The sequence below is a fragment of the Epinephelus fuscoguttatus genome, linkage group LG2, assembly GCF_011397635.1.
Source record: "Epinephelus fuscoguttatus linkage group LG2, E.fuscoguttatus.final_Chr_v1".
Taxonomy (NCBI): Eukaryota; Metazoa; Chordata; class Actinopteri; order Perciformes; family Serranidae; genus Epinephelus; species Epinephelus fuscoguttatus.
In genome coordinates, this window is record NC_064753.1 from 2456437 (window position 1) to 2470422 (window position 13986).

Genomic DNA, 13986 nt, shown 5'->3' on the forward strand with positions numbered 1-13986 from the left:
GTGCTCAAGCTGAGGCTCTTGCCTGCAGGGAGCCCAGCCAGACTAGATTCACTGCTAATCCAGCAGAAGGAGCATGTAGGGACAACCTGCTGGACTTTCTAATTTTTTTTTTTACCATTGTCAGGCCTGTTGGAAGTTGTGTTCTGGCCTCTTTGAGGATGTGAGGATGCCATCTTTGCATGCATGCTGAGAAAACCTGCTTGTGCTGGAAGTTCATGGCCAAATGTAGAGCTGTTGTGGCTGATGAAAAGCAGTTTGGAGGAACTATGTCAGCCACTCAAGGGATGAACCACAGTGGTGTCTACAACTACTTCCTCAACATGGTGGCCTATCAGGTGAGAGCTGATGAGCAGCAGCATAGGAGGCAGCCACTCCAGCTGGAGTTTGTCTTTTCTTAGCAGATTATTAAAAATTCCCTCTGGAGTTGATTTTACAAATAGGAATGCTGGCAGAGGGAACTGGATAACTTCAAATGCTAAATAAATATTGTGAGATTTTTTCTTATCAAGATATTTATTAAGTGGTGGAAGAAGTATTTTGATCTTTTATTTAATTAAAAGTAGCAATACCACAATGTAAAGTATACATTATGCTTCCAAAACAAAAGCAAATAAGTATTATCAGATAAAAATAACTAAACCGACCTTTTCAATCTTATATCGCTACACATTATATTATTGGATTATTATCACTGTAAGCAGCATTTTAATGTTGTGTGGAGGTGGAGTAATTTTTAACAATTTAAAATGATGATAGATTTTGTATGTAAAATCTGAATCTGCAAAAAATGTAGTAGAGTAAAAGGTACAATATTTCCTTCTTAAATGTAGGGGAGCAGAGGTATAATGAAGTATAAAATGGGCTTACTCAAGATGTAGCTCAAGATAAGTACATATACTTCATTATGATGTTCTACCATTAACATTGCAAAGGTAATTTTCTGTTATGGTGATTCCTATCTTTTAATTTACAGAGGTTGGTCAAAAAATCAGGAACACTTGCACAAATAACTGAACAATAAATAGTGTCTTTATAAAGTTTATGATATTCTTTTTTGTTCATGTTGTGTCATTGAGATGTTGCTTCAGGTTTTGGGGGTCTTGGGTGTGGTTTCATTTTACTGAATTGCATATCTTTAGCTGTTAATGTTATTTTGTCCACCTCGATAGCATGCTCCTCTATGGCGTTTTGGATTTTTTCCTTTTTTTTTTTTTTTTTTTAAATTTCTCTATAAAGTCTGTATTTTCATCTCACTGACTTCAGAGAAAATACAGCAGCATCATTCACATATTTCATCAAATGTGAGGAAACAGTGCATTTGTTGGGGACTATTTTAGTATTTTTGGCAGCAGGATGATGTATGTTGGATTGAGTCAAAATAAACTACAGTGTGTGTGTGTGTTGATGGTTCGGGCATTGATACATACACAATACTTGTTGGCCATGCAAGTGGTTGTGTCCAGGCAGTAGCGGATCCTGATATGGGTCAAAAGGGCGTTCACCCAGGTTGACACTTTGTTGCGACGAGTAGGGGGGTGGCAGGAGCTATGGCCTATTCAAGTGCTGGAATTTGTTATTTACGTGACAACACCTGAATGCAACACAGGCTCCGCTCCATAGACGGTGTGTTCAGTGCTGTGCTGTGCTGCTGTGCGAGCAGCGTGATACATACTGTACATAACAATTACTATGTCCAGGGCCATCGCAACCGGACAGGCAAACTAGGCAATTGCCTAGGGCCCCGAGCTGGAAGGGGGCCCCCAGACACGGCTGACATTGGTCCATATCAATGACAATATGATGGAGCCCCTATAGACACTGCAACAACGACAACACGTTGGAATCCCCCCTAATGGGACCCCCTACTACCTGCTGCTTGTGAGTTGCTAAGTAGGGTGACCAGACATCCCGCATTGTGTGCGACTGCACAGTATTTCTGTCTCTTTTCACGCGTCACGCAAATTGAGACCATGTCCCGCATGATTGGTTGCCACCCGCGCTAGCATTGTTGGAGTACCTCAGGTACTACTACTGTGGGATAAGTTCAAAGTCCAATCGCGTGAGTGTCCATGCGCCGTCCAATGACGGCGCGCGCTGGCCACCTGGCACTCAATATGCTGCTGCAGTGGTTTGTATCCAGTGACATTTCAGGTATTAGCTAAGCTATTGAGTATCTTTAAGCAGTGAAAGTTATTATTTATTTCTTTTTACTTGTAGGTTAGATTTGTTCATATATGCTACAGTGATGTGTTTTCCACAGAGCTCTATGGCGCAAGCATTTTACTTGCATTTGCGACTAAAAATAGTTTTGCGCAAGGAAAGCAAATCATTCAGGAGCATCTCTCTCTGTCTCTGTCTCTTTCTGTCTTATTATGTCATACGGATTACTGTTGTTGGGGACATAAATGTAGGCGTCACACGAAGGCACCAATTATGTAGGGAACATAAATTAGGGTGTCACATGGAGGCACCAATTATGTAGGGATCAACATTTCTAGGCGTCACACAGAGGCACCAGTTATGTTGGGAACATCAATATTAGGCCTCACCAAGGGGACACCATTAATGTTGTAAATTGGCTATCGGAAATAATTAATAATTATTAATAATAATTGATAATTATGTTAAATAATGTGACTTGATTAACATTCCCGGAAAGGGAAAATGATAGCCAGTTAAAGATATCAGTCTCATAAAATACGCTAAATTATTAATTTGGAATTTTGATTAATAATTAGATAGTAAGCATAACCAAACTTGAGTTCTTGGCGCAGCAGAGGCTGACTATTTACTCACCCTTGTGCAACATTAAACAGACAGCAGGTATGTTTCCACAGTTAAATTCACAGTTAAATTTGACCATACAGAATTACCTTCTACCTGAGAGACAGTTAGCAGAATGATAGGGCTTCAATAAATTTACATGACACTACTGAATTTTCTTCCTTCTGGCTGGTGTGTACACTAAATAGGCCCTATCTGACTGGAATCAATGAAATCTCCTTGCACAGCCACAGATCGTCAGGTGCTGGTAGGTAGCAGGAACGTGAGTCATAAGATATGCAAAAAAATCCTCCGCACACTGACATGGACTTTACTATCGAAATTTAATGAAGGGAACAACGCGTTTCGCGTTTAGCGTCATCAGGTTCACCTCATCAGGTCTGACCTAAGCATTCTCAGGTGTGTTTAAATGCTTGCTGGTCACATGACTAATTTCGTTTTTTCTTTTTTTCTCTGTTTGTCTAAGCAAGAGAAGAATATGCAGTAATGAAGAGGATTACATCATTAAGACTAAAGAAATGGCTGAACGGTTCAAACAAAGGGGATATGACAAATCCCTTATTGACAGGGCTATTGAGAAGGCTAATAAGAGGGAGAGGGATAAATTATTATATCCTCCACCTGCTCAGCATGAAAATGTAAACAGAACCACCTATGTGTCAGAATATTCTACAGCTTCGAGGCAAGTCAAACAAATTATTAATAGACATTGGAAAGTACTAGAATGTGACCCGAGCCTAAACCATCTATCTGCCTCCAGATCTCTATTTTGTTTCAAGAGAGGCAGAAATGTGAGAGACATTGTTGTCAGTTCCATGTATAGGGAACCAAAACAAACCAATTGGCTTTCTCAGCAAGTTTATGGGAATTATAGATGTGGAAAATGTGCACATTGTGCCAACACATTTGATACAAAAACATTTAATCATCCCCATTCCGGAAAGAAATATAATGTAAAAGAATTTATCAATTGTCTTTCCACTCATGTAATTTATGTGCTTATTTGCCCATGTTGCTTGATGTATGTTGGTCAAACAAAGCGTAATCTGAAGTTGAGGATTGCTGAGCACAAAGCGGCTATCAGAAATAATAATTTTGATTATGCCATCGCAAGACATTATAAAGATAAAAATCATGGTTCTACAGCTTCCCTGAGATTCACTGGAATTGAAAGAGTGTTGCCTAATCCGGGAGGGGTGAACATCATTAAGCAGCTCCTGAGAAGGGAAGCGTTTTGGCTTAATGAACTGTCTACTGTTGAACCTTTTGGAATGATTCACAGGATTTGAGTTGTTTTCTTTAACCTGTTTTTGTTTCTTTTTTGCCCCGTAGGATACATAAAAGAAAGCTTAGGAAAGCCGTACTGTTCTACGTAGGGAAAGTCGAGCCTGTACTATCTGCGGAGTAGTGAGTAAAGGATAGACTTGCAGGATATATATTATCAATGTATATTATTCATGTCTTGTTATATGGTTCCTCTGCATAAAGGTATTTGTATATAGGTACTGGTGGTCTCAAGCTAGAATTGAGTAATTTGTAGTAATTCTACCTCTTATCCTCGCTTTGTGTAATATTGATTGTGTAAGTAGACTTTGATATTCATGCATTGAAATTCTTATGTTTTTAACTTATACCATGGTTGATGCATACTTTTTCAACTTCATGATGTATGTGATTGTACTGTTTTTGTATATTTTTTTGAGTCTTGCTTAGACAAACAGAGAAAAAAAGAAAAAAAAGAAAAAACTAAATTAGTCATGTGACCAGCAAGCATTTAAACACACCTGAGAATGCTTAGGTCAGACCTGATGAGGTGAACCTGATGACGCTAAACGCGAAACGCGTTGTTCCCTTCATTAAATTTCGATAGTAAAGTCCATGTCAGTGTGCGGAGGCCCTATCTGACATATGGCTCTTAACTGTGTAAGGCCCACTAATCTTTGCCTGAAAGGATCAACCTACCAGAAGCAACAAAGCTAAAACCTGATTTACTGGTTCAAACATGCAAGATTCAGTTTTGCGATCAAAAAGCTCCTTCATTTTTACTTGTGTACAGCTAAGCTTCTTGTGAGCAGTGGCAACCTATATTACCTACATTAGAAAATTGCTCATTTTAAAATAAAGCCAGCAACATACCTTGAAATATGTATTTAGTCATTAGGGCTGAGAATGTGTTACTGATTTACCATACTTCTTTTATACCATAAAAAAAAAGAATTCCAAAAGTTGTTTCTTATACTACTACTTCATATAAATATTACTGAGGTCTGCTGCTAAATTCAGCATCATGTTTTTAGTTTAGTTTTTATAAATCAGAAGCCAAAAAACATGAAAACTGTGTCGTTCACACAGACAAGCGGGGGATTAGCTGGGAAACATCACATTTATTCACTTTACATGGAGTTACAGTTAATACTGAATTATGTTAAATGTTTGCCAAATGTGTTAGTATCTCTTGATAAGTCATCAGAAATCATTAGAAGGAGCAGGTGTTTACCTTAAGCTAGCTCGAGCCATGTTAAAGTTAACAATATTCTAACGGAGCAAAGGAAGCTAATTGCTAGCGTGCTCAGTTGAAAAGGAAAAACAAAAACAATGCTTTGAGATGGCTGTCAGAGATGGCAGAGGTATGATCACATAATCCTGTTTGAGCTATACCAGGTGGTGTGTTCCACGTTATATTTCCCAGTTGCTCATGGAAAGAAGACTAGAGTACTGTAAACAAACTGTTACCATTGGAAATCGCTGGTTTCGGTTCAACACTGGAAGTTGCACACATAATTCACACAAGGTATCATGGGGGTAGGAATAAAGTGGATACCCTGTGTACCTGAGTACGTCCTCCACTACAACGCTGCCTATCACCCTTAGCTGTACTTTGTTTTTGTGTATGTGTATGTTTGTGCCACTGTTACACAGTGTTTTGTAAATGCTTTAGATTAACATTTCAATGGTTTTATCACGAAAGTAAAACAAGATTTAGATAATCCATACCTCAAACTAGGGATGCACGATATTGGAGTCTTTTTGCTGATATCTGATACATCAATATGCCAATATATAGCAACTCATTTGACTAATGACCAACACCGATATCGGTATATCAATTATTTTCCCTAACTAATTTTAGTGTCTTTTCTTGTAGTCGCTTCTGTAGTGTAACTAACATCATACTATGCATGCATACTCTCATCATTGTGGCCCACCAGCAGATGGACACATGACATACAATACTTTTCAGTGTATGTAATATTCATTCATTGTGCAAAATAAGAAAAAGCATGTTGGCCGATTCAGATATTTAATTTCAAAGCCAATATCGGCAGATGTGCCGATGTTATCGTGCATCCCTATCTCAAACATTTGTCTGTTCCTGCTTGTGGTCCCATTTCTATCGAACTCAGTTAGATCACTTAATGATAGGACTGTCCCCTAAAAATCAGAGATTTTAATCATCAGAGGAGACCCCTTAGTCAACTGAGATTCCTTAAAAAAAACTTGTCAGTCAGTGTGCAGTGTACTTCTGAGGACATTTTGGTCCCAGATTTAGCTGCAGAGTAAGCGCTCTTCAATTTCACTCTTCTCTTCATACAAGCAGCTGTGTACACAGAGTCAGCTGTCCAGATGAAGAGTGGCTTTGTCCAGTCAGGCTCCAGGATGACATTATTCTCTGCCTTCTGCTTAGAAGAGGGGACTTTACAGCTCACAGCAACTTATTCTGGCTTTTGTTTGATAGGCTATCTAATGTCGGAAAAAATATTGTTGCACACTTCTAATTTGTAGTTTGCATAGTTAGCTTGGCTACTACATTATGTGACAACTTATGGCCACTGTTGCAAAAGTGTTATGTATCAGGTGTGAATGCAAGAGGCAATCTCCAGAGCTGAAAAATAGCTAATGTGAAAGTGTCAAAAATTGCAGATCATCTAATGGCCACTTGAGGCTGGCTCCAGAATCCAGTCATACCCCATAGACCCACATGTTCAAATGCAACTTCACAGCAACTTTAAAGCAGAAACATGTTTGGAGCCTGGTACAAAAAATGCTTTTGGTCTTCCAACATTCATAACAACTGTACGGGGGTTGAATTTATATACAATTCACCTGTTTACATTCATTAAAGCTATGCATAATTAAGGGTTGGCTGCTTTGAGTAACAGGTTATCTGCTAGGTGTATGAATCAGATCCACCCCTTGCTCCTCCACAGCTCCACCCTCTCGTCCAAATATGGTCACCTTTGGTGCAGCTTAATTGCTGAACTCAAGGCTTTAAACACAAGTTCACAAACCAATGGGTGACCTCAACTTAGCCTGCAGCACTGCTTTTTGAAAGGTAAAACTTGAGTCTATCCACTGTGCTGTAATTTTGGCCAGTATTGGACCAATACCAGTCCTGAGTATTGGATTGGACCATCCCTAATATATATATGCCTATTGAAAAATGAACTAACTGCTGTATATGATGAAAGGTGAATTGGATCAGTGTATGTAATTCATGCTGGATTAGCTTTCAGGTTAGCTGCTCATATACTTAAGTAAAGATGTGGGAGATCTGATAATCATAAAAACAAAAACTTGGAGCGAGTCCTGTGGGTGTGGGAAATATATACTGTATTACTGCATCATTCCTGATTTCACATGACTGTATCACCAGGAGCTAAAACATGAATAATACTGTGCTCTTGATTCTTCTTTAACTTAACTTTCCTTTTAAATGCAATATTAGTCCTGCATCATTAGGCTTAAACTAGGCCAGAAGACAGTGTGCAGTGGTTGGAGCACTCATAGAGCATCTGTCTGTCTGTCACAAAGCTCAATAAAGGTTATGCATTTAAAGAAACAGCAGATTTTGATTTTATTCCCATTCATTTTAAAAACTGATGTAGCACAGCGCCAATATTCTGAGTTTACAGGATGAAAATATTAATTAACTAAAAGAAAATGGTATTGTTGAATACCTATATCTCTGAGTGTGCATTCAGCCACGGGGTCTATAAATGAGATAATATAGATTATTATATAAATTGTTATTATTATTATAAATAATAAAATAAATAAATTATAATTATGATTTGATTCAGGACTTATGGATTAAACTGAAAGCTGAATAATCAGTGATATTTGTTTTAGGTTGGAAACACACAAACTAAGCACTGATTGGTCCATGTGGCACATCCAGCAAAATCCAGCACGGTGAAAGTCCTGCATAGTGCGGGAGGTTGGCAGCAGTCTCTCAGTTAAGAAAGTAGCCACACATTGTTGGGTGATTTGTGGCTGTGACGAGACCTCCAATCATTATAGAAACTTTTAAATAACTTTGCTTGTCATTTTTGCATCAAACACTGTAGTCGGAATGCAGATAATAAATACTAAAGCTATAACTGTGTAGCAATATTATTAACAAAGTTTACAGTAAAAAGAACACACAAGTGCAGTGAAGGAAAGTGGAAGCAAAACCAAACAACAAACACATAAAAACAAGAAGCAAAAGATCTAAAATGGCAGAAGAAGAACAGGAAAACCAGAGGAGACATATTTGATAGGTAAATATAAAGATATTTAAAGATGGAGGGCAGGTCAAAGAGTCACCAACCGAAATCATTTTTGTGACGCTAAAGGATCTCATGCATCGCAGCATCATGAGCAGACAAAGATAACGTTCCTGTGAACTGTTTGATAATTCAAGAGATCAATGGATGCAAACAAAATTTGGACAAACTGTCCCTTTAATTGTATAATACAAGATGAAAGCTCTATTTTTATTCAGTATTCCCTATGAAAAGTTTGGGTAATCCTCTCTGCATTATCCATCAGATTATGACCCGCATGTGATGAGTTATAATATATCTAGACTGACTGCAGCAGCATTCAGTGCATGCATTCATAAACACAGTTCAGTAAGGAGACGATGCTCATTTGTCCAAGAAGGACTTAACTTCACAGATATTGACTATCAATAAGCATGAAAAGCTGAAACCGTTTTCCCATCCCATAATCTTGTGGCCCCAGTGTTGCAGACAGATCTCCAGACTGTAATCTGCAGAGTTCACTGAAGCATCAGACAGATGTGCGTGCAGGTTTTGCCTCCTTAGAATTAGTTCAGGAACAGCTGTGATGGGCTTCAGGCCAGTTGTCTACAACCCTAATTTATCAGAATCAGAACCAGCCAGATGCTGTCAGACTCATTCGAAAATCTGCCACCCATACCCTGCTGCCAAACATTGTCAGTGTGAGATGTCTGATGTAGGGTGACCTCAAAAAGTATTTAGACAGCTTGAGTTTGAATTCCTGAACTTAGTGAATCTACAACTTATCCACAATCATGCATCACATACTATGCTGTATTGTGATGGATACTGCAGTCTACTACTACTATATACTCAAAAATTTGGAAGACACCAGTTCAGAGTGATGAAGCTTTGAACTTCATACTTAAGCAAAATTTCAGAATCCAGTTTTACAAAGAACAAAGACTGAATGAATGTTGAATGTTGTGGGTTCTGGGTCATTCCATGTCAAATACGATAGTTTTTGTTTATGTTTTAGGCTATTTGACATAAAAAATAAAGCATGTGATACATTTTTGCTGAATTTTGAGAACTGAATAGTGTTTTGCCCTTGGCAGTTTTTCATTTTTACCCCCTAAAAAACGTCTTAGATAGATATGATGATGATCTATGATGCTGATAACTACTGAAACTTGACGAAACTGAAAATGAAACCTAATGAAACTGAAGAAGTTCAGAAGGCTGTTATCAGCCCATTAAATGGCCATTGTCCGATATCATCGTGAGCAGGTTGTTTAAGTTTTACAGTTAGTTTAGTTAGGTTTCCCTTTCAGTTTCGTTAGGTTTCACTTTCAGTTTCGGCAGGTTTAGGCACCAAAACTATGTAATTAGGTTTAAAAAGAGATCATGGTTTGGCTTAAAATAAGTATGTTCATTATGTAACATGACATGGAGAATCTGAATATGTCAGTTAACCCTTTAAACTCTCCAACAGAAATGGTCCACTAGTGCCTACATTGGTATTTTTGCTTACTGTGATGTCATCTCTTGTAGCATCTTTATGTGCTTCATATCTCTAAACTCTGAGCTAAAAGGTTTTGTGAGTCAAATAACCATAATAATTTCTAAAAGTATTGAAATTGTGTCATTTAAAAAATACAAAAATCAAACAGAAAAATCAGATTAAAAAAAATAAAAACACAAAACATCCATCCATCCATTTTCTAACCGCTTCATCCTCTTGAGGATCGCGGGGGGGCTGGAGCCTATCCCAGCTGACATCGGGCGAGAGGCAGGGTACACCCTGGACAGGTCGCCAGACTATCGCAGGGCTGACACATAGAGACAGACAACCATTCATGCTCACATTCACATCTACGAACAATTTAGAGTTATCCATTAACCTAATCCCCAGTCTGCATGTCTTTGGACAGTGGGAGGAAGCCGGAGTGCCCGGAGAGAACCCAGACTGACACGAGGAGAACATGCAAACTCTGCACAGAAGGGCACTATTTCTTAACTCAGTTTGAGTTATTTTAACTATGTACATTATTTTGTTTTCAAAATATGGTCATTTTTATGAGCAGAGTGAAAGGGCGTGATAGATTCATCATTCATGACGTACTCCTCTTGCGCCACCTTGTGTTCTCACTTGGTTTTGCACAACACCTAATTTAGTGATGTCATTACATGCATACAGCCTAATGACACGGAAGACAGAAATCTTAGCTTTTTGCTGCAAAAAGAATGAATGTTCTGGCTATTATGGTTTTTATTTTAGATCAATATATCTAGAATTATGCAAACAATGTTCTTCCCTAGCCATTACGGAGGAATTCCGGGGGAATTCCAGCCAAATACCACATTTGCACAGTATGTAAGGTAAGGTAAGGTATGGTAAGGTCATGACGTGATGACATGGAAGACAGAAACCTCAGCTTTCTGCTGCAAGAAGAATGAATGCTCTAGCTTCTTATTTTAGATCTATTGAAACAAGATCATACAAACAATGATCTCCTGTGACTGTCGATGGGATGTCTGTTTTTTAGGGTAAAAAATTTAAACGTTGTTCACTTTTGGTTTCACATGGGACACAAACAACACTCTCCTGTCCTATGATTGTTTGACCCACTCATATACTGCAACCTTTTAGGACTTTGTCACTCTGACCTTACTACAACCCCTAGAGGTCGCCTCCTAACAAATAGGCTGATAACAGCCTTCTGAACCTACTAGTAGGTGTAGCAGACTCCTTCTAGTATCAGATGGTTGAAATGCATGAAAACACACAAGGTTTCTCTTTTACATTTTACTTTAAAGTAGGTTTCTAGAATACATTTTCCACAGAAACCTACTTAATGCACAGAGTACAGTCAAAACTGAATGTGTAAATGTGTATTTTTTCAGACTTCACTTTGTCATTGATAAGTGGATACTTGTCTCTGCAGATCCACATTTATATCTTACTATTGTTTTGAATTCAGTTAATTTTTTTTGTTCATTGTTCACTTGCATTCCTATTAGTTGTAACCTGGGCAATGACTTTTCTTCCTGGGGTCCATTCAATTACCAAAATTTGTAACACTACTATATGGGAGTTTAATAGACATATTAAAAGTTACCAATCACCAAAACAGGCATAGAGAATATTTACATGCATTTGAAAACCTGGACCTGCACTCTCTACCCTTCCTCTTTATTTGAGGATGTTTTACCTGTTTTCAGAGTGTGTGTTTGAGATGTTGAGCTGCCTCCATACTCTCTTCCTCAGATATGCTGTTGCTGTGGACCAGCTCCCTGCTCGCTCTGCTGTGCCTTTTGTCCTCCAGTCAAATCGTCCACCAGCACGCGGGTCATGTACACCCTCTTCCACATCATGAGCTGCGCCGTCTCTTGCCTCATGCTGTCCCGCACCGTCTCCGAGCTTGTCAGAGAAAATGTGTGTACTGGGATCCTATCCTCCATGACACAAATCAAAGACATCAGCTGAAATATACAAGATACTGTATCACACTGATCATACTGTACAAAAGTGCCTAGATGTTATTGTTCAGCTGAACTTCAGTGAGCTTTACCGGCAACATGGAGTGCAAAAAATATATTGTTTCATGATATTTCATTATGTAAAAATGTGATCATGTGCATCACACATTTAAAAAATTGATCCAAATATCAACTAACCCAATAATATCTTAAAAAGTGTTTGCCTTTTTTTGTTTTCATACTTTAAAAAATGGAGGGAACAATGAAATATCAGTGAAAAAACAAAAGACTTTAACTGCTTTATGAAACTGCTCACCCACTGATTTTATTTAAAAGAAAAGAAACAAACAACAAAACTTCTCTTTGTCCTTTAAATTAGCATTTGGAGGACAGTCGTTTAGCCAAGTTCGGTGCCATTTGTTCTTAATGTGAATAATGTAGTCTCATCTTGGAATTTAAGAGTTTAAATCATTTTTATTATCAGAAAATGTCACAAAACACCTTGGCAGCAAAGGGGCTGCTCTGGCTACAACTAATTAGGATCCTAATAAATGAAATCTTCTGAAATCTTCACCCAGCCAGCCAGCCAGCCAGTCAGACACATGCACGCACACACACACACACGCGCACACACACACACACACACACACACACACACACACACACACACACACACGGATGTGGTGGTAGGGGATAAAAAATATGTTTGTATGTGTGTGTGTGTGTGTGTGTGTGTGTGTATTTCAGGTGCCTTTCTTTAACATGGTGTGTGACCAGGCGCATGGCGGAGGCCACTGTGAAATGCTGGTGGGCTACTCAGCGGTCTACAGAGTCTGCTTTGGCACTTCCTGTTTCTACCTGATGATGGCGATCTTCCTCATAGATGTGAAGTCCAGTCAGGACTTCAGAGCACTCATACACAACGGGTCAGTGCTGCAGAGTTGACCTCTTAAACATGGTTCTGCTCAACAAACCAGAGACATTGTGACTGTGATTTTCATGTTTTTTTTATTTTAGTTTTTTTTTTTTTTAGGAGAGAAATCTGCTTATTGATATTTTAATTAACAAACCAACACATTGAAAACATTGAACACACTAATAATATAAAATATTACTAAAGCAGTACAGAATTTAAATTCACAGACACATAAAAAACAGTAGGACATGCACAGTAAATATACAGTAGCCTATGAATATTGACAAAGGTACAAAGCTGCTTTACATGGTGATTACTGACATTTGGGCTGCAATTGATAATTGTTTTGATGATTGATTAATCTGCCAGTTATTTCCAAAATAAATTGATTAATTGTGTGGTCTATAAAATGTCAGAAGAAAGTAAAATGATTTACACAGTAATATCCAAGATAATATCTTGTTTTGTCCATCCAGAACCCAAAGATATTCAGTTTAATATGATATAAAACAGAGAGAAGTAGAAAAATCTCCATGTTTGAGAGGCTGAAAGCAGCATTTTCTGCCATTTTTCATGGCAATCTAGAAAAGTGCCCTCTTTAGAATGAGATCTCTGCCAGGGCCATGGTCACTCTAGACAATTCTGTCTCTTCACAGCTCCACCCTCTTGCCCAAGTATAAAAAGAGTAAGATGGAGACAGCTGAAATGACGAACTTGAAGCTTCAAAACAGGAGTCCACAAACTAATGGGTGACCCCATTTTATATAGCCTACTTAGACTACTTACTTAGAGTAGAAGCACAAATACAAAGGAGACATGACAAAACCAACAAAATTAGGAAGACAAAACACTTTGCGTCTAAATACGCTCTCACTGTGGTATGACGTCAAATGGTGGATGTAACAAAACAGGGTCACAGCTGGACACCAACAAAGATGTGCCTGGTGGAATTGTCCCTCCTTGTTCCATTACAGTTAACATGGCTGTGAAGATAACACAAAAATGGAGATATATTTATCTCGCACTGTGCCTAACTTTAGTGGATTATACATTATCAACATATCAGGTATGGAATTAATCTGCAGTTGCTCCAGTTCAAAATCAGACTAAACTTTTCTTTGGGTGTCAGTTTTTCAGCCACAACGAAGGCCAAACTGTGGTCTGCAACAGACAGTAAGGCTTGTTGTATTTAGCTGAGCTGATTTCTGGAAAACTTGCAGAGGAGTGAGGTTTCAGCAGTCATTGATGGAATGAGACAGTGAATTAAAGGTTTTTCAACAATTGTGCATCACTGCA

The 13986-nt window shown here is 38.4% G+C and overlaps 1 protein-coding gene across 1 annotated transcript in view; it reads left to right on the top strand.

Moving 5' to 3' along the window:
- Positions 1–215: 215 nt before the first annotated feature.
- The window catches only part of serinc4 (serine incorporator 4), a 52915-nt gene continuing 39144 nt past the window's right edge, over positions 216–13986 (top strand). The window contains exons 1-3 of the mRNA XM_049603153.1: positions 216–335; positions 11563–11730; positions 12522–12700. Coding sequence (XP_049459110.1) covers positions 216–335; positions 11563–11730; positions 12522–12700 — 467 coding nt within the window. The remainder of the gene's footprint in view (positions 336–11562; positions 11731–12521; positions 12701–13986) is intronic.